The 21,392-nt window shown below is 43.1% G+C and overlaps 1 protein-coding gene across 3 annotated transcripts in view; it reads right to left on the bottom strand.

Moving 5' to 3' along the window:
• DOCK10 (dedicator of cytokinesis 10) overlaps nucleotides 1-20,991 on the bottom strand; it is a 144,943-nt gene extending 123,952 nt beyond the window's left edge. For all 3 annotated transcript variants that reach the window (XM_039556901.1, XM_039556900.1, XM_039556902.1), the window contains exon 1: nucleotides 20,878-20,991. In XM_039556901.1, coding sequence (XP_039412835.1) covers nucleotides 20,878-20,991 — 114 coding nt within the window. The remainder of the gene's footprint in view (nucleotides 1-20,877) is intronic.
• Nucleotides 20,992-21,392: the final 401 nt, after the last annotated feature.

Raw genomic sequence — 21,392 nt, 5'->3', positions numbered from 1 at the left:
CAGCAGCTCCAAGGGCTGGGTCTGTGTAGCAGCAGAGTTGTGCAGGAACAGAAGTGGGTCACACTTGCCACGTCTTATAAAGTCCGTGATAAGAAAGCAGAGTTCAAAGGCATCTGTATCCTCAAGCTTACCGCTATTCCAGCCTCAGCTTCCACACGAAAGCCATGCCAGCTCTGCCAAAGGGCAGCCAGGGGCTGAAGAGGCAAACTCTCTCTGGCATTAAGTCTGTAGCAGACAGCAAACTCCTTCTCCTCTAAGCACTGGGTTATTTCTCTTCCACAATATTCCCATATTTCTGTTTCTGCACGCTGCTAGACTTTCTGAACATGCTACCAGACATTTTCTTACACACCTATTTCATACCTCATTAGCACACCACCCTAAAAGCTGTTTTCCTTCCCACAGCTTGCTTTATTCCATTAATTTTCCTTTCTCTTTCTGGCATTTGAATTTCTGTGATCGTAATAAACAGGATACAACCTATTGGTATTTTGGTCTTCAGCTGAGGGTTTTAAAGAGGAAGGCAGAAGGGCAAGTCTTGGAGAAGATCCTTTAGTGAGAGGATGACTTGTCAAATTCAACACTGATTCTTCCTTCCATCTCAAAGGAGGCTGAGTTTTTCTCAAGCAAGAAGGATGGCCGCAGGTTAGAACCCCCCTTTGCCATGAGACCTCTCAGCTGTCAGCATGACATGCACCATTTTGTTTGGCTGGGTTTTTTATAATATAGAAAACAAGCCTGCCTCTCCATGGTATTTTTGCATGACATATCCTGAGAAGCTACACAGAAGCTCTTGTGGTGTGGCAATCCTAAAGCAGCAGTGGCAGGCGAGCACAGGAGCCATTCACATGAACAGGAACACGCCTGGAACTGCTTACAGCAGCATGTTTAGTCCGGCCCACAGGAGCCTCAAGCCATTAACAGGCACTAAAGACAGCATATCTGTACAAACATTAAGAACTGCACTTTTAGAGATGATAAGGCTCATGCCACCATTACAAGTTACCAAAGTTTCCATTCCACATACATCTTAACCTGGTACAGATGATGAGCAGCTCCCCAGCAGCACATAAACAACGTAAGTGGCCAGTGGCTGTTACTCACAGCTCCACATATAGACCCACCGTTTTATAGTAAAACTTCTCTTAAGTTAGTCCATACAAGTAGCAGATGAACATTTGAGGCAAGATATGGCAACGAAATTGCACTCTGCCTGGATGCAAATGAGGATCACCCACATTTCCGTAAGCTAATGTCTCATCTCTCGACACTTAAATATTTATCATCCACATCACCCTTTCGAAACAAAAAGACCTGATACACATTTTCTTAGCAAAGGTCTTTGTCTCCAGTGTTTGTTTTCATAAAGGCTTGGAGGCACTTGCAAAGAAAGCAGAGGGAAAAAAATGCACCCAAGTTTGAAAGTCTCTCTTCATGCTCTGCTACTTCAAAACAAACAGTGGAATCTTAACCAGCCTCCAAGGAATCAGTATCGAGACCCAGATCAGACAGGTGAAGTCTGATCTCCAAGAGATGGTCTTCATGGCAGTCAGCTTAATGAGACAAACCCTCATTAATTGGTCTCTTTTCCTTGCATATTTTATGCATGAGAAAAAGCTGTAAGTACATATACCTGAGTAAAAGCTCAGGTCTTTCCATGCACTTTTTTCTAATGACTTTAGCCTTAAAGTGATGTGGAGGACACCGTGTTACAGTGGCATCTCTCACTGCCACAGAGGCAGCATTTCCAACACACCTCCTGTTCTCTGTCTGCTCCAGTGTAGATCTGGGGGAATACAAGAATCCACCTTCAAGGAGCTGCCCTGTCTTCTCTTTCCAACAGTTATGTCCCAAACCTTTCACATCCAGCCCAGTGGCCTGCAAGAGGCTGTGCAGGATTAGGCTGAACCACTGCTGCCACATGTTTTGAGGGAGGAGAAAAAAAACGTGCCTTAGAGGATACATGGGGATCCCACATTTACTTCAAAGAAGCTTATGTAGTCACAGGTGCTACAAGCCATTAATAGCATTTGTGCCTTCCACTCATAGCATACCCTCTTCAAAGCATTCAGGCACTTTATCTTCAAGTGTTGCTGCAAAAATGGTTAAATATCAGAAACACTGAGGTCTCAAACAGTGGAGTGGGTCACTAAGAGTCAGAATACACAGGCTTTGTATTTCTTCAGTTTCTACCAGCTGCTCCCTAGTAACCCAGGAAAGGAGGCATTTACTGCAGTAACCGGTCAGCACAACTCCTGAATGATTTAGAGCTTTTTCATCTTGAAATTGTGTTTCCTTCCCACAAAGTTATCCCTGACCAACACAAACAACTCATAACATACAAGTTAGAGTAAGTAAAAATCCACAAATGAGAGTACACGGTTATGACTATGTGAGAGGTGCTTGAATCATTCAGCCACCTCTTTTCTCCTCATTGCACCTTCCAGCAGCAAGTGATGCTCACACTACAGCGAGTCAGAAGAAACCAGCACAAGGCTGCAATGTCACCTGGCTGCAGAGCACACAGGGCTGCAGAACGCGGGTGTCTGGCACCCTCTAGGGAGTAGTACATGAAAGACCAATTCACAGCTCCTGCTTCCTAACTTTACCAGCTGAAAATTGAAACAACTGCTACAGACACGGGAGGGAAGAAAAAAAAGTCAGGTAAGCATAGAAATAGGCTCCCCGTGACTGCCTGTGCCAGTGCTGCCTTCCTCCTCTCAATACTCCCTTGTTATTTCATGTTTGGTGCAAAATGTTATACAGAAGTTGTGTGGAAGACTCTTAATTACTACCACAGTGTACACGGCCAAAATACAGGTTTCCCCCATTAGATCTCACAGCAGATGGCACCAACAAATTGCAGCCACTTGGCAAATAAGAAAACAAAGTTATAAAAGACTGGTGTAAGGATTTCCAACAGGCTAATGACAGAAGCTGGTCTAGAATCCCCTACCTCTGGAGCTTCAAACCCTAAAGGGGTTTCTCAAAATGCTCTCTTTACACAAAAAGTGAAATAAATTTGTAATCTGCATGCAAGTAGTTTCCACATTCTTATTTCAGCAGGGTGAAGCGCCCTGCTGATTTTCAAGACATTCCTCACTTTGACAGGTAGTTTTCCACAACTACAGCTTCTGTGAGATCAATGGGATTATTCTTAGATCAAGTAAAATGGAATACTGCAGCCCACAGGCAGTGATGAAAACCTCCTTATTTCAATGCACTTCAGTGGCTTCTGGATCTAGCACAGAATATTCCAAAGAGCAGCTAAGAGCATTGTTGTGGTTTCCTTAAACATGTAATGGGAAAAAGAAATCTTTGACTTCAAACCAGGAAAAATAACTACGTAACCTACAAAGCAAATGTTTGTTTGTTTTTAAAAAGAACTTTTATTATCCCATAAAACTGGTGGGGAACTGGAGCTACCAAAACTCATCTTTTCCCTGGCACACAGTTAAATAAAAATATAATGTATTAAGATAAACTCTGTGAAGAGTTTTCACCAGAAGTTACAGCCCTGGCTGAGCTCACACTTCTAAAGCAAAGATTTTACAGATAAGTCACAACAGAAAAAACCGGCCACCACCCCACTAGTTCCCAAAAAGAACTGGTAGCAAATTGCTGTCCTCTTTCAGCAAGATACACATTTAACTCACACACAACCCCTCAAATAGCATTATCAACAGCTGATCCTGTTTTCAGGTGACTTCCATTTCACTAGCCCAAAGGGGGAGGATCTGAAAACAAAAACTGGCATAGAGGAATAAAACCAAAAAATACTACAGTGCCTGTTTGCACTCTAACATGTCGGTTTTGTGACATTCCTTACAGCTGAAACAAAGTGCTACTCGTCTGTTACCTGTCACAGTCCAAGATCTCCATGTCATGCATAAATTCCAAAGACTTTTGTTTGGAATTCGTTTCACAAACCAATTTTAAAGAATGAAACACACACAGCTACATGGGAAGACGATCTTCCCACAGCAGAGCAAACGGATTCTCCATTTTCTGCCCTGGCACCAGCCCTGCCACTTATGGAAACACTGGAAAAAGAACCAAGCAACTGGGGAGACCAAGCAGGAACACCCCCCAGCCACCCTCCCAGGGCACACAGAGACAGAGACGTCAGCGGCCACTAACGAGGCTTTAAGAGCAAGATGTGGGTTTGGACGAGGTGCCATTTGTACAGCAATGTTCTCTATGCTGAATGGCCTGAGCAGCATGGTGGTTTAATAAAATACCACTTCTTCTCTAAAATATGATCAAGGGCCTAAAAAAACACTGCAAAACCTCTCACCCACATCCACAAACTTTGGACAAGAGCTACAGAAACCTTTACTGCTGACATCTCATCTTCAGGATGTGCAACCTATTCTCTATTTCTGTAAGAGCCACAGCTTGCCATAATACAAAACTAGTATTTCTGTTCAAAGACAGGCTAGAAACACAGAGCAAGCACAAACAGAGACAAAGAGAGACTGGAGTTACTCTCAAAAAGACCACTCAAAGTGGAATTTTCAATATCTTGGTAGAAAATGCATTTTCTATTCCAATTTGCCTCCACTCCAAGCCAATGGCATCTTTCTACTTAAAACTCAGCTAACAACAGATAACCAAACCCAGAACTGCTCCACAACTAGAGCACTTTCAGCCTCTAACTCTTTGAAACGATGCTTCTTTTTTCGGTCACAAGAGAGCCTGCAAAGGAAGGAATCTCTTGGCACACTCCAATCTACTCATGCACTCCTTTAGTTTTCAAACAACTCACTGAATAGGAAAAAATGCACATGCCTTAACATTTGAGGTAGGAATTTAAATAACATAAATGAATTCTTTCATTTAATGTTTTTCACATTGTTTAACAAAGAAAAAAAAAAAATGGTTTACAACCAAGAAAGAGTGGAATCAGGTATTAAATGAACAAGTCAGGCTTCATACACAAATGCCAGAGCTTACACAGGACAGGTCTAAATTCAGGCCACACCAGATAAGCTAGAGAAGCAGGACTGTATTGATTGCAAATGCACTCAGGGTAAAAATATTTTGAGAACTGAAGTGTGGCACTCAGTGGCAGCCTGGATGGAATCTCCACCTCAGCCACAGCCCTCCAGCACAGTTTCCCACTCTTCACTATATCAGCACTTAGAATAACTACCTGGGAGCTAAGCATGTTTCTTTGTCTGCATGAAAAATTAAAAAAACCCAAACCCCACCATTTTTTCCCCTGCAGATGAAGCCAGGCCAGAGAGGTTACAGTCACTCCTCTCTTGGCTCCCACTTTTGATATCCTTCCTCTCTCTCAGATGCCAGACTGACAGGACGAGAGTAGTATTGAACACCTTCTGCCTCTGAGTCAGGACTATGCATGTGATAGAGATCAGCAGCAATTCCCACCTGGCTCTGCACATGCTCTTCACAGGAGGCTTTTGGATTTTCAGGCCAAGAAAGCCCTTTCCAAACTCCCTCATAAAAATGATGGGCTGCCCCAGGGAGCCAGGAGTTTAGCTGCCTAAAGCATTCCAAACTAATTAAATAAATTTTTAATTCAAAACACCAAATGCCTTGAAGCTAAGAATTTCTACTGTAAGCTGGGCATTCAGCAGCTGAAAATAAAGGAGGAAGAGCTGGAAGCAGAGGCCAATGCCAAAATGATCATCAACTACCAATACGACACCAGCATAAGCAGAGTTCAGTATAGATGTGGATATCATCCGAGGTACCTCTAGCAAAGAGACTACTTACACCCCTGTGTTTAAATGTAATGACATGAACACCCTGCTGAAACATCACTGAAAGTACACGAACAGGCCTGGCCACCTTCAAAAATGAGTCAGTTGCAGAACAGTGTGCCCAGCAAATTAATGTGGTTGCTGTGTCCAGTTCTCAAATGCCCAGCACAAGTCCACTTACACAGAGGATCAAATTCTTTGCAAGATCACCAATACAGACTGAGGCTGGAGAATGCTGAGAAATGCTGAGAAAAATACCTTTGCCCGCCCTTAAGAAGTGAAGGCTGATGGAAAACCTTGCCAGTCTACACTCTAGTGGGGTATAGAGAAGAGAAAGGTTTTCCATGGAGAAATAGCAGCAGGGAATGAGACACAATGAACAGAACATACGTGATAGGGGACAATTCAATCAAATATGGTAATATAAACTTTTAACCATGAAGGGTGGTCAAACACAGGAACAGGGCATCTTTGGAAAGTGGACAAGGGCCTGAGTAACCTTGTCTCTCTGGACCTGCTTTGACAACCTCCAGAAGTTCTTTCCACACTGTTATTCTGTGAGTGTGTAAGAACATGGCTTATTCAGCCTAACAAACCAGAGCACAAATTTGTGCCCTCTTTGGGAAAGCCCCAAACACAACCAAAGCAGAAGAGCCACCTAAGCCAAAGACTCAAACCAAAGGTTAGAGGTGATGAACTGGCCATTTTAGACCATACAATTTCATTTCACGCAAGGCTCTGTATCTAACCTAACACAGAAACAAACAAAAGAGGCTCCCAATCAGGCTTCTTTCAACTCTAAGTCAGATGTACAATCCCTGCTTATTGTTTCAAGGCAATTTCACTTTGAGGCAGATGCAAAGAGTTCAGCCAGACGCAAGGAACCAAAAGGAACAATCTCATTCAATTTCCAAGCACAAGCTTCTACAGCTGCAAAAGGGAAAATTAGGCACAGAATGTGGATGAAGTAAAAAAAAAAGAAATGCTAAGTAAAATCTGGACATATGTGGGCCAGCAAAAAACTGTGTTGTCTCGGGTGCTGCTCTCCCATCACCCCATTTCCCCAAATACAGCATCTGCAGATGTATCCTTTTATCTGTCAGAAAAGATCCCACAAGAAGAATATGGATTGTTTCCACTAGCAGTATAATAATGTGGCTTCTGATTCTTTTTCCTTATCAGTGCCAAGAATCCAAAATAAAGAAGCTAAAAGTTAGGACTCTGAAAGTTTCTAAGGCTATAAATACAGAGCTGCCTTGATTTTTTTGTTTGTTTACATATTACCCAAAAAACCCTACCCAAATCTGACAGGTCCAGGGGCAGCCAGCCAGCCACGCACCTTTTCCCTGTTTGATCATATCAAGTTACCACCTAACCATGACACTTCTTGGGCTAAAGCACACAGGGCAAGTTGTTAATTTCTAAAGAGAAATCCACCTACAGAGAATCCTACTGGCATAAACATCAGCCTTCACAAGACAAGGGATCTGTGTGCATATAGTGCCAGATACTGCAAGAGAAGTTAACCTCTTGATTACAATGTGGGGGCTGATTAGCCCCAAAACATTTCCCTTCTCAGCACATCTGGAAGCTCAGGGAGGCTCACATTCCTCATGCTTTTACACCAGCCAGGAAGCCCAAGCTGCACATTGGAACAGTGAGACCACCCATACAACAGCATGGAAAAGAGACAAGCTCCCTCAGACCCACAGTGCTCCCTGGGATGTTGTCACCCTCTCAGAAAGGAGCAACTCAAACACAGCTCCTCTGCCACCTCTCACACCACACCACAGGAAGTGCCTGAAACCCACAGCTTTTCCCTTATCACCACAGAAAAAAAAAAAAGTACCCCAAAAGGCAAAACAAAAAACACCAACGCAATCAAAAAGCATCCTGCCCCTTTTAGAAATAATATTGCTGGGCTTTTTTCACAGCACAACAATGTGCTCACTATATCAAACCAAGTAACAGCTATTGTAGCAGCTAACGAGTGACACTGTCCCCTGGACAGCTTTTCTGTACAACATGTGGTTTTCATTTTATGTCTCATGTCAGGATTTCACTCCCTTTCTTTTATTTGACCTCCAGAAGAGAATAAAATCATACAAAATATAAAACTAATGAACCTTAAGTTTCTGGTATCCATTAACATTCACATCCACAAGGCTGTTGATTCAACAAAATACAAAATAAGCAAAACTAGCCCAATTATAAGTTGTTTGGCCTGTATTTGTTAAGTTCTAACACAGTCTCTATAAACATATGTCTTCTGGTTGGTATTTCAGGAAGAAATCCTTAGAAGAATAATATTTTGATTAGTAACATGTGTGTTTTGAAAGACTAATACTGAACTCTAAGGGAGACTAAAATATGAGTAGAAACTATGAGCTAAATACACATATGTGCAAAGATCTTTCATTCTCACTGACTGAAATGTCTCATTACAAGTAATTTGTTTTTATTATTGAAGTCCTAATAGCATGTGCTATTGACTTTTTGTAAAATTAACTGATATTTATGAAAATATCCTGTTCTTACAGAACCACTTTAGAGAAGTACTTTAAAAAAAATTACCTAGTATATAATAGATGTGATGCCATTCTCTAGATTATTATGACACATCTCAAATGAACTTTCAAGGGATCCTAGTAATTTTAGGTAGTACTCAAACGTTAACCTCTTCTCTTTTTAGTCTTTCAGGACTTCTCAACCAAGCAGGAAACAGAGATCAGCCAGATAGTGTTTTTCAAGAAATCATAATTATTTACACTCAAAAATGAATTGATTTATTTCAGGGTATCAAGCAGCTCCCTAACTGTGTACACCATGCAATTAGATTTTAAAATAGATTACCAACTTCTTGGATCACCCCCTGATTCTTCTGCTGGCAGCTGGTCATTGAACAGGGTTATGTTCTTAAGTAGCTCCAGCAGAAAAAGTGCAAATTCATAAGAAAATTATTTAAATGTTACAGAGTACACAGGGGAACTTTAACCCAAAAGATTGGTTTATAGTTGTTGTTTAAGGAAGTCAACAGTCTGGTTGTCTATGCTGCCAAAGCTTTCATTAGAACATGCAATATCCAAGTGAAAATATGATGGTACATGCAGATTCCCTTTAAACATACCCCTTTTTCACACCAAGGGAAAATATTCTCAACTTTGTCTTACAATTCAGATGGAAATTTAAATGCAGAGATAGCAATTGTTCATTTCTGCTGAAATTCACACCAATATATAATTAGTGCTCTAATTAAAGTTAACAATCATGTAGCACTTTCAATGTAATGTTACAATTATTTCATGGTAACACAGAGTTGCAACAGAAGAGCTCTCACCTCGATGTCATTCATGCTTTTGTCAAGCAGCTGAGCAGATTAGGAACAGTTACAGCTAAATACCAAACACACACTGTCAGGCATAAGGGCAGACTTGGTTACAATTACTCACTCTCAGTATCAGTGCCTCACTCCTGATGTAGTAACACTAAATTCAACACGACTGCTCTTCACAAAAGATCAGGCTGGCAACTTACTGAGGAGACTGCTGGGGCACAGTGTCACTGGCATACACAAACACCGGCAAGGGAAGCTACTGCACTTCCAGGGAGACACCTAGAGATGTCCTCCACCCAGCACAAATGTGCCAGAAGATCTCAGCACTCTGGGAAGCAGTACCCTCTGGCTTTCAAATCTCATCTATCAGCATCTGATTTGAAAAAACCACAGGCTTAAAAGCCAGCCCCAAAAGAGTGCTGCACCCTGATAGGAGGTACTACCCTAACCAAGACATCCTGCTGAACCAGTGTTCACACGACTGCCAGCCAAAAGGAACAGGCAGGGTGAAAGGTTAAGAGAGGTTCACCTCCATCATACAGGAGTTTGGGCTGGGACCTTGGCACCCCTGTGGATAGCACTTGCTTGGGGTCTCAAGAGATAAAGACACAAATCCTCTGAAGAAAGTATCTATCATCCTATTCCAAATAAAAATTTATCTGGCGATCTGGGAAATACATCAAATGGCACTACAATTATTATTTGACTTTGGAGTGCTGAGGAACCTGGCATCTGCCTATGACACAGGACTTCTGGAAGCTCTAACCTGATCCAGAAGAGCAAACCACACTGGTGTGAGCCCATACTTTAAAGGCAAATCTAATCCCACTTTCCAACTTGACCATGCAGACAGAAATCTGAAGATGTTACACTGCAGTCAAAAGAATAGCAGGGCAATTCTGTGTTTTTTAACCAGAACCTGTTCAATCTATTTAAAGGAACAACTACATTTAAATTTGGCTGTCACTGACATCGTCTTTCCTACCATAACAACAAATGCTGAAGCCCCAGATGGGTTAATATTTATGAAAAAGGCAACAGAACATCAAACAGAACAGGAAATAGCATTTCCTGCCAAACTGTCTAAAAGCAGTCATACCGTTTGCACTGCACTTAGCCGGCTTTTATTCCTGTTATCATACAGACAGACTCAAAAAAGCAAAAAAAATCTGCCTAGCTGAGCCCGTGATAATAGCAACTAGCATGTATTATGCCTATAGATGTTACCAATAATAAAATGAATGAAATCATAAGCATGACTGGTGAACAGTCATTGAAATAGCAACTATTGATACAAACCCATGTGCTCAATGTAAAACCCCACACTAAAGCCAGGAGAGAGGCCTATCACCAAAGCCAAAGTTTCCATCACCAGAATGGGGGCGAGAGATGCGGCAGGGCAGAGCAACACGGGGCAGTGACGGGAGGAGCAGAGAGATTATCCATTTGCAGACTGGCAAGGAGCATTCCTGGAAGAAGTGGGTTTTTATGTGGCATGGATGGCAGGCAAAGATAGGGTGCCTGACACAAATGACACACTGTTCCCTGCACAGAGAGGCATTAACAGAGGCTCCGAGACAAGTGGGAGAGGGACACAAAGCACAACAAGGATCCAGGACTGGAAGGGGTGAGGGCAGCAAAGCAGGGAGTGGGCAGATATGAGAATGAAGAAATGAGAGAAAGATAATATTTAACTGCAACATACAGGCCACAGCTAGTGATTTTGAAGGGTTCTCATTGTAAGAACAACTCTAGAAAGAAAAAAGAAAAAAGGAGATAAACTTCATATTAAGGCATGTATACTACTGCTCATCCTTATTGCAACACAAGTAACTTGTAATGTTCACCTGAAACCTCTCTGCAAACAGTTTTCTCCTCACCCTTCCTGAGGAAAGAATACATAGAAGGCAGTAAGTATTTCATTGCCAACATCCCCAGCCAGCTGGAACTATCATTGCTACATAACGCCCCCCCCCTCCCCCCCCCAAACTATCATTCCATCTTCTTCCATTTCCAAACCAAACACACTTAAACCACTTGGAGTTGGTGTGTTACGTGAGCTCCAATTCTTTTCCAAAGTCTATAGAAACACAGAAACAACTGGGTATGTATTTGAAACATGAAAAGAAGGAGCAGGAGGTTTCTGAAAGACATTTGAAGACAAGTAATCATCTACCTTGACTACAATTTTTTCTTGTTCATATTGGGGATTTCCTAATGTTGCTGTTAAACCACAGGTTATTATTTCACCAGAAAAGCCAAATATATGTTCATGTATCTCTTGAATTTCTGTTTTGTAGGTTCTCTTACAAAACCTCCAAAACAGTGTTCATTGATTCAGGGGAAGCTATGAGGATAAATTCATGTAGCACTAAAGAGAGCAGTATAATTCAACCCTACTTAATGCTGTATGACTTAGTTTCCATCAGTGTTTGCAATTTTAGCTGTTTAATGAAAGGGTGTCAGCAGAACGGAGGCACTGTGCAATCACACAGCTCAAAGGAAAAACAACTGTTACTTATGTTAAAGGCCTAAAGTGAGATGCAGCTTTGGAACAGGCAGATGCTTTTTAGTAACTTGCTTTCAGAGGAGAGCTGTGCATGATATTTAACACTGCTACTGTAATTGGTCTCTAACCACTGATGGAAGTCCACCTGCTACCCATGAATTGAAGGGAAAAACGTGTGCCTATATACTGACAATTGAAACATGATGGCTCAGCACATATTTTAGTATGCATTGCAAATATGTGAATACAAAAGGTATTCACATACCACATGATATTCTAGAATAAATATCAAAGTCTGCTCATTACTAGTTTTAATACTTACTCATCACTCCCTTTCTCTCTGCACACAGAATCAGAGGTGTGACCCAGGACTTGTTTTCCCAAGGTCCTTCCCTGTCAACGCACAGTTGTTCTGTACAATGAGCTTTCATGTATTTTGTTCCATATAGCTTAAAGTTCAAAGCCATGAGACAGTTCTATCCCAAGGATGGCCAAATTTAGGCCCCTGAACCACTTTTGATACTTAGTAACAAATAAAGAAGAAAAAAAAAAGGAAGCCAGGGAAAAGGCGGTACACTGGTATCTTCAAAGAGAGATTGAGATTGCTACAAATACCACAAGTTATTTATGGTGTGTGAAATGCAACAGAGGCATTCCTAACAAAAGACATCAAGCCTGGCCTGTGCCATGGCACTTCCACAGCAATGGAGAAAGCTCTTTCACAGGACAGGCTCCAAAGATAACTTACTATCTAAACAAGCACAGCCCAATCAATAGCCCCCAGGCTGACTTCAGCCCACCACTTTCACTCAAAGACTCAAAAGCTCTGAATCCTTTCTCCTGCACCTACTCATAGCACGGAAGGGAGTGCTGTGTTTGCTTCCAAAGGGGAGAGAAGGAAGATGTGGAGGACTGGAATCCTGCCCTCCCTCAAACTGAACATACATTTTGCACAGTGCTTGGGTATAGGCAGCCTTTCCTTCCTCTATTCTGCTGACTTCTTGGCTCAGACTCTCCCCAGGGCTGCCAGAGCTTGCACAAGACTAAGAGGGAAAGAAGGCAGGAGGTGGAGAGCGGGCAAGGAGGAAGCTGCAACAAGCGCCTCATAGCAGAAGAAAGAGATGGAAAAAGTAGTTTAAGGCTTTGTTACACCCCACGGTGGCCAGAGGATATCACAGCAGTCTTCCCCTCCCTCTCCTCATGCCCCTCTGCCACGCACTTGTTTCTGTCCCCAAGCCTGGCAAAAACTCAGATCACAGGAGAATCTTCTCACACTTTAAAAGTACATTTTCTTCAAACCATGTCAACCTCTGCCCCTAAACCACAAGAAAAACCCAATCTAGAGCAAAGATCACTGAGGAATTTGTATCAAAAGATAGACACATTTACCCTTTGTTGAAACGTTCCAGGCAGCTTTTGGATAAAAGATGTTTCTAGGCCTGGTCTGCAGAGCCGTTGTGCTCCCCATGTGGGGAGATTTTAACTTAGCCCTAGAAAAGCGGAGCCATGTGCTAGAAGACACTTAAGAATCCAGACTTTCATTCTTGCCTACAAATTAAAGTACACTCCTCAAAATAATCAACCTAAACATGGTTGCCAAAGCAGGTATATCTAGCATGGCCAAGCAACACATTTAGATGACAACAACTTAAAAACTAAAATCCAAAGATGATAGATTTTTTTTTTTCTTTTTTGCTATTCCAAACATTCCTAATCATACCAGTTTCAGAGAGAATATTTCTGTACTACTCTTGTTGATAAACAGTAACACATTAAAAAAAATGAAGCTTTCCCCCCTCTGTCATATCCAATTCAATTGCATTCATTAAATTTCATTATATCTACATCATTTAATTTAGGTCAACATGTCAAAGTAACCTAGGATCATGTTTGCTTTAAGTCAGCCAGCATTACTCTCCTACCTGAACAGCCCGTTTCAGACTCAGTGACAGAATTGCCCTCCACTTCCTCCACACTCCGTGAAGGAAAAAACAGGTAACTACACAGGAATTTAAAAAAATCACCGCACTGCTGACAGCATACTAAGCTTCTGTATAATGCATATTATACAACTGCACAGCAGCAATAGGGGGAAGAAAGTCTAGCAGTAAGTTAATTGTTATTTAATAAGGAGTGCATTAGTAATTTCAAACGTAACACAGTGTATCTTTCAATTTTTTGAAATCTCCATTTCCCCATGTTTTCCTGGGATCCCAATGACAGCTGCAGCTCACACTAGTGTCTGCACAGTATGGACCCACACATGTCACAAACACATCCAGATTTCCCCATCTGATGTATTTTAATACAAGCTTAAAGAACATCTACATTATGTCATCTCAAAACATTACACTGTGTTCCAAAACATGCACTATTTGGATTCCAGCTGAAAAGTAACATTACAGCACCCAAACAAAGAGGCTGGATGTTAACTCCCAGAGTAAAGCTGGGAAGGAGAGGCTGGGCAGCACCACCTACCCCCAGTACTCCAAGGGAACTCTTTACCTGTGTAAAATCTAACGACAAAAATGCAACATTGACATCTTTCCTGTGTGTAGAATGAAGAAAAAACTAGTACCAGAAATGGTAAGTAATCAACAAAAAATTTCTTTAAGCAATGCATTTAGGTTGGGATTATGCATCACTGACACAAAGTAGAAAAAATAATAGACTTCTGCCTTGAGCACCCCAACTAAAGAACAGAGGAGGGGAAGGGACACTTGGGAAATAATAAAAAAAAAAAAAAAGAGAAAGAGAGAAGTGGAAAAAGCCTTCCCACCTCCGGAAGGCTTCACTGACACACATCACCATTTAACACTAATGCAGCTCAGTACCCTCCTATTACACTGCTATTTGGAGTCTGTTTGTGCTCTGCCCAGAAAGGGACAGCATGAGCAGAGGTCATTTACACCAAGCAAGCATGCAAAGGACAGGCAGCCTTCAGTTATCTTACAATTTTACAAAAGAGGAAAAAATTTCCCCAGGTCACAAGTGAGAGGAGTAGGGTGGGGACTGTGAAGCCAGGCAAATTATTCCTCCATATGGGGCAGGACAGCCTGCAGGGGGATAAACTTGGACACAATCATTCTAAGGCTTTTACTATAGATTTATTGCATGAACTTGGGCAGTTAGCTCCTGGTGTTTTGTTTCTCTTATCAACAAAACCAGGGATAAAGTCAGCATTTGCTAAAATAGAATATACAGTTGTTATAAAACAGACAGCAAGTATAATTTAGATTCTGAAAATTATTGTTGAGTTCTGTGAAATGAAGGGAATCCAAAACTGGAAACATTACACACATGACAAGCAAGTCTTTGTGTAATAATCACATCTGTGTCACTACTTCAGAGGGTTTTGACCTTGTGCTAGAAAAGTTACAAACATATTTTGACTTCTGGAAGTGACATATGCACTGCAGAACTGCCTGTTATAAACCACAACAATATTAAACTGTCTCTCTGTGTATCCATCCTCCTCCAAAGCCAACACAAGGCTTAATTTTCCAGCTTCTCTTTGCTATTGATGTTCATTCTCTCCCTCTCAAGACCCCTTATTTAACCTTGCAGGCAAAAGGAAAGGAGTTAATGCAACTTCTATAACCTGAGAGCATTTTGAGTTACTCAAGGTGACTCACTTTCCATGAATTTAAAACAAAGTCTTAGTCAAGTGACAGATGCCAGACAACAGTAAAAACCCTACATTTAAATCCAAGTGCCTGGCTCTCCCCACCTCCTAAATGACTGCCCAGCAGTGCATATTAATGGCTTATCTGCACAAGTTATTCACCAACCTGACGAAGCTTTCTTGCAGCTCTCTTAGTTTCTTTCCTTCGTTTTATTGTCTTCTTCAGCCTCTCCTTCCCCACAAAGTCTTTTCTCTTTTCCCCCATTTTCTCCAATACTTTTTTTCTTTCTAAACCATTTTCTTCCCTTCTCTGTCTCCACCCTCTCTGAGGCTCTGTTCCCTTATCTCCTTTTCCTCACTTCTGTATCAATTTCATCCCCAGTGCCAGATGAAGTTCCTAGAATTGCTCAGGAGCAGACTTTGCCCCTTTTGTCTGCCTGCAGAGGAGGGAGCCTTGCAGCTGGAGAATGTGCAAGCAGTGCATTCTTGTCTGTGCCCTTTGCTTGATTTGCCCTTACATCTGGGCTCCAGCAGCTAGCTGAAAGCAATCAGATCCTTGCCCAGGCCACACCAAGTGTTCTTGGGATACCCTAGGTGAAAACCATCTACAAAATTACTCATCAGACACTTCAAAACAACAAAAAATTGCTAAGAAAGGAGACTACTTACAAATAATGTGGGTCTTATGCTTGAGCAAGTAAGGGATGTCACACAGGCTATAAATGAAAGGTAAGTTTTTGAGTGTAGATTCATGAACAAGGTTCACAGGTAAATTACAAATATAAACAAGTTATTTAATATTTCAACATTGCACAAGGTTGTTAACATTCTAAATATGCCTGTCAAGTTGTGTCATCCCTACCTCATCTCAAATGCAAAGGCCTGCCATAACAGAACTACCAGCTCCACACTGTAGGTGATACTCCCTTATGCTGGTGTCATGAACAAACTCTCTCGACCACTAGAACAGGATGAGGCTTTCTCTGTATGCTCATGCTCTTAAGATTCCTGCACCAGTTTGGGGTTTTTTTGCAGGAAAATAGAAAAAAAAAATCTAGCAGCTGGTGTGTGAAGACAGTGCATGTACACCTATGTACAGGCACACAGAGTCTATTTTATGTACAACACCATGATAGACTCACTGCCTTTATAAATGCATTACTTGGGTTCACCCTAGACTAACAGTAGACATCAGAACATCCTCAGAAGAAAGGGGTCTTTCACAGTCCAGTTTCTGTCTTTGAAGTAGCTCAGGTAACACTGTACCTTCTCAGCAGATGAGGTTTTCAGTGTTATTTCATTCACAACAAGGAAGCCAAATCACATACGGAGAAAAGGCCATACAGAGTAGGCACAGTCAAAGCTCTGTCATTGTTATCCAGGTTCCAAGGCAATGGGTGCTCCCTGTGAGGCTGGAAACCACACACATTCCTCTTCTTGAGAGACTACAATGCACCACTGGAGTCACAAAGCAGTTCATTACCCACGCAAAACTAGAAATATACAACCACAATATAAACAGAGATGTTATTTGTAAAGTATGTACCACATAAAATACACATTGGAAATTAAGGGGATCTATTCTTTCAGGGAGGAATTATGGTGGGCCCAGGTAAGGTAAAAAGGAGAGGAACCCATATTGTACAGAAGAGAGAGCCATATAATCCAGCCCTCCATGTGAGAGAGACAGCCAGTACTCAGGGATCGGACATCATGACTCGCTGTGCTTGGCTGCAGGGGGATGGAAAGAAACCTCTGCCAAAAAAAAAGACATGTGGAGCAGCAGCCAAATTTCAGACTGCTATTAACTTGTTTAATGATGGAAGAGAGATGAGGAGAAAGACCTGCTGCAGCTCTTTTATAAAAACAATGTCACAATACTTTATGTAAAGGATGAGGACTGCAGCCAGCAGTACTTAGCCAAATTAATTGAGATCTGGAAATAATAGTATAACATGAAGTTTAGTACTAGCTAAGCAGTTAGCAAGCTGATTTCTAGAAGCACTGACTGGCCCATGTCCATTTTAAAAACTTCCAGCAAAGTACTGCTGCAGTGACAAACACAAATGAAGCAACAGACATATTAATTTCCCTTTCTTGTGTGCAGCTATTCAGCTTTCCTGGGCAGTGGCAGCGAGTGTTCATAAAGCAACTTTCAAACAAGTGTTTTCTATTAGAAGAGACAAAGAATTTCCCATCAAAGTTCCAAAATACAATAAATTATTTACCTTCTAGATGATGCTGATCTATTTCACCAGCTAGTTTGGTGAATTGCCATTTCTACTTGAAAGCTTAAGGAGGCAATGGAAACAACCTGAAGTACAGCCATACACCATTAACACCTGACAGCACCACTCCTTCCACCTGCTGAAGAGTTGGGTAATTAACGTAGAATGTGTTACTTCTGTCAAAGCTACCCCCTACCAGCAAGATACACACATATATTCCACCTTCAAGCTCTGTTTCCACTTTTTATCTTTCAGGGCACTGTAGAAGTTCTTCTCTTATACAACACCAAATGACAAACATGCTTACTTCTACCAACTCATTTTTCCTGATTATAATGGCACCTTTTTCTTTTTACAAACAGATTTGTGTGCTGAACACTAACAACTGTTTTTCCCTATTAAATGAATAAATGAGCAAAAGTAAAGGTGAAGGACACAAAAGAAGAAGCAATCTATACGACTGACAACAATGAAGAGCTGAAAGACTCAACACTTTTCTCTAAGATAGTTTAGAGATTTTATCCCTATGCTCTTACTGAACTGAAGGGTTGCACCTAGAGCAGGTGCTGTTCAAATGTCATCAGCAGAAGTCCAGCTGCAATTCAGTACAGGACATACACAAAAGCAGTACCAGAAGGCTTAATTCTTTACTCTTTACACGTAATTATTTATACTTTACACGTTTATGCTTTCCCTCCTTTGTAGCTGCCAGTTATTTGCAGACTCTTAACAGCAGCTGAGCCAACTTTCGGGACACTCCAACACAAGCCAGATTTAGTATAACTGGAATATAAGGTGCTGATACATCCAGAGCAAGATGTGATGAAAACCAACAGACCTCACTGAATTCACCCAATTTTTCTTTTCTGTGAGAATATTCACTTCTGGTACAAAAAGTCAGTTGAAGTTCAGCCAGAAATTTTGGGTTCTGTGGGACTTTTTTACAACAGCAACACAACAGCTTTACTGCAATGGCTGCGTCATCCCAGCATCCCTGAGTGCAAGGCTCACAGGCTAGAGTGAACCCTAACGCACCTCAACAGACCTGCCACCCTGGCATTCTGTGTTACGGATCCAGAGGCAGCAATCACTGCCCAGGACAGAACACCACTCCACCCGGCAGCCCCCAAATGGCAACCCTGGTTACATCTGCCAAGATACCATGGTTAATTCTGCTCAATCTAGCTGATGTAGGTAGAAAAGATTTAACTCTGAAGGGAGCAGCTTTGTACTCCGTCATGAGACCGCAGCATAAAGCATTTTTTAAAACTTTGCCTTTCAGAGGCAACATTACTGGCAACCCAAAAAAGTATGGTAAAAAGACGGTAACTTCATTAAGTTCCCCAGAGCCATACATATTCAACACAGCAAGCAACTCAGACTTCAGAACCATTGTGCCTGCTGCTGAATAAAACACATCTGGAAGTCTCTAAGTGATCCCACTGAGCGGTATAACTGAAAACAGAATTTGGTATTGCGTCTTCAAATCTTAACTTCAGAATCTTTAAAAGACCATCTTTTCAGATCTGACTGTATTTGCCTCAGATATTGAATCAAAAGCCCTGATGAAATCCAGCACCAGTGTGTTTCATCAGTCAACAGGAAGTCTCACAGAAGACTCATAGAAGTGGCGGATGATTTTTGTCACCCTACAACTGAAGTCTCAATGTTTTAAAGACAGATTGAATAAAATACAATGTGAATACATGAGGAGTAATTAAATGCTATATTCTTAAGATAGCAGTTTAAGATTTGTTAGTAACACATTAAAAACACCACTCTCATCTAAGGAAACAGACCATCGATTTCAGATTTGCCCCATCAATTTAATTCTGTTTTGTTTCTGTGTTCTTGCAGCAAAAAACCAGCAGAGTAAAGCATACTTTTAACAGAATTTCATTTATAATACTCCAAGTTGCAATAAGACAATGCAATAGTTTAGCTGGTACCTGAACTGAAATATACCCTCTTCAGAAACAACTACTCAGCACAGTGTCCGGTTAGAGCCCAAACCAACCATGACAGTTCCTTGTAGGTTTCCACCAAAACTCCATCAGTGTTCTGCATACTGTTTGATAATGGGCCAAATTCTGATCTCTGTGCCCAGCAGACATGACCACGCAAATCTGTTGGTGGCGCAGTTGTAAGGATGCTTTGGGATTTGATAAGGGCTGATGGCATGTACAACATTTGTGGGAAGTCAGGAGAGACATGTAACTTCTTCTACCCTTTCTGTAAGCTGATTGTAAAAGCACTTCAAATCTAGTGATGTAAAGAAAACAACTCACATTTGGTGTACAGATAACTAGGAACTGGGAACTAGCTGCTGTCCTTAAGCACAGCAGTCACTTTAGCACAGCTGTCCATTTGTACTGGGCAAGAGCCCTTAGAAAATGGGAAATGCCCACTAACTTTATGGGAACACAGTTGCAGAATTGCTTCCTGTTTTATGCAGAGAGAATGTATTACAGCTAGGCACTGCCGTGAGGTAAACTTTGATAAGTGATGACTTTTCACTTACAACTTTCCCTCTACTTTGGGAGCTGTGTTGTCTGAAAAACTAGAAAAGGAAAATATTTACCTGAATTAAATGATTCACAGAAATTATATGTTTAATCATCTAAAGAGTCATATAATGCTCATAACACGTATCTTTAAGTCCAAAGGAATCTTAATATCAAAGTGGCTAATAAATGACTCATAAATGCCTAGTGATTTGAAAAGGCTAGCGGATATTTCACTGTGAACCCTAACAATTTGCCATCTATGCCTGATCAGCTGAGGACTTAGGTACATCTATGTAAAGGGAGGAGAAAATACAGTTAAAATAGTGTGCTAACAGTTTACAGTCCTGTAGTGCTTTTCCACTGATGGAGAGACACGGGGCATGAAGCCTCATGCAATGCATTTCAAAAGCGAATGCAAGTAGGAAGAACAGGGTCTGTGTTTCCGTGGCATTTTAGGCTTCTTGCGTGGGGTTTCCAGTGGAAATCACCGGGAGCGCACACGCCTCTCGGTAGCGATGGTGACGCCCGGGCTGTGCAGGACCGATACCTCACGTGGCTGTCACACACCGGGGATCCGCGCCTGTCCCGGCCCCGAGCACCCGCGCCTGTCCTGGCACCGGCTGGGCGCTCCCCGGCTATCACTTATCCGCCACTACAAAGCTCAAACAGAGGGAAAGAAAACCGGCGAAAACCAAAGGAGGACGCCGGGCCGCCGGCGAGGGCTGTCAGCGAGGTCTGTCAGCCCGGCCGTAGCACGGGCACGGGAAGGCGCGGAGCGGAGCGCGGCGGCTCCGCGCCCACGGCCGAGCGGCTCGGGCGGGCCGGGGCTGCCGGCGCTGCGGCCCCCGCCCCGGCGCTACCGCCGCTCCCTCCCCGGGAACCGAGCGCGCTTCGCACCTGGGCCGGTGCCCGCAGCCCCGCCGGACGCTGCCCCGCCGCACTCACCCGCAGCTGCAGCCGCCCGCTGGCGGCCGCGGCGGCCGCGCTGTGCCGCAGCTCCGCCGCCTGCCCGGGCCGCAGGAGGCTCCGCGTGAAGCGCCGCGTCCGCTCGCCGGCCATGGGCGCCGGCAGCCCCGCGCTCCGGCCGCCGCTCCCCGCCCGGGCCGCGGCGCCGTCAGGAAGCGGAACTGGGGGTTTCCCTCCCGCTCCCTCCGCGCGGGGGAGGTGTGCGGGGCGGGGGCCGTCCGCCGCCGCCGGGCCCGCGGACCCTCCCCGGGGCAGCGTCGCGCCCCCGCCGCCCGCGCTGGCCATGTGCGCGCTGGGCCAGCGCCGGCCCGAGAGGCGCCGCGGGGACGGCCCCGCGCCCGCCCCGGCTGCTGCGAGACGGCTGCGCACCGAGGGGGATATGGGGGCCCCCGGGGGCGACGGGGCTCCGGGAGGGAGCCCGAGCCGGGCCAGCGCAGCCACACCGCTGTCCGTGAGTGTAGTCACCAAAGGATGCTCTCCCGGCAAGGCTGCGG

Source organism: Corvus cornix, chromosome 9 (assembly GCF_000738735.6).
Source record: "Corvus cornix cornix isolate S_Up_H32 chromosome 9, ASM73873v5, whole genome shotgun sequence".
Taxonomy (NCBI): Eukaryota; Metazoa; Chordata; class Aves; order Passeriformes; family Corvidae; genus Corvus; species Corvus cornix.
This window is presented reverse-complemented; position numbering and strand designations above follow the sequence as displayed.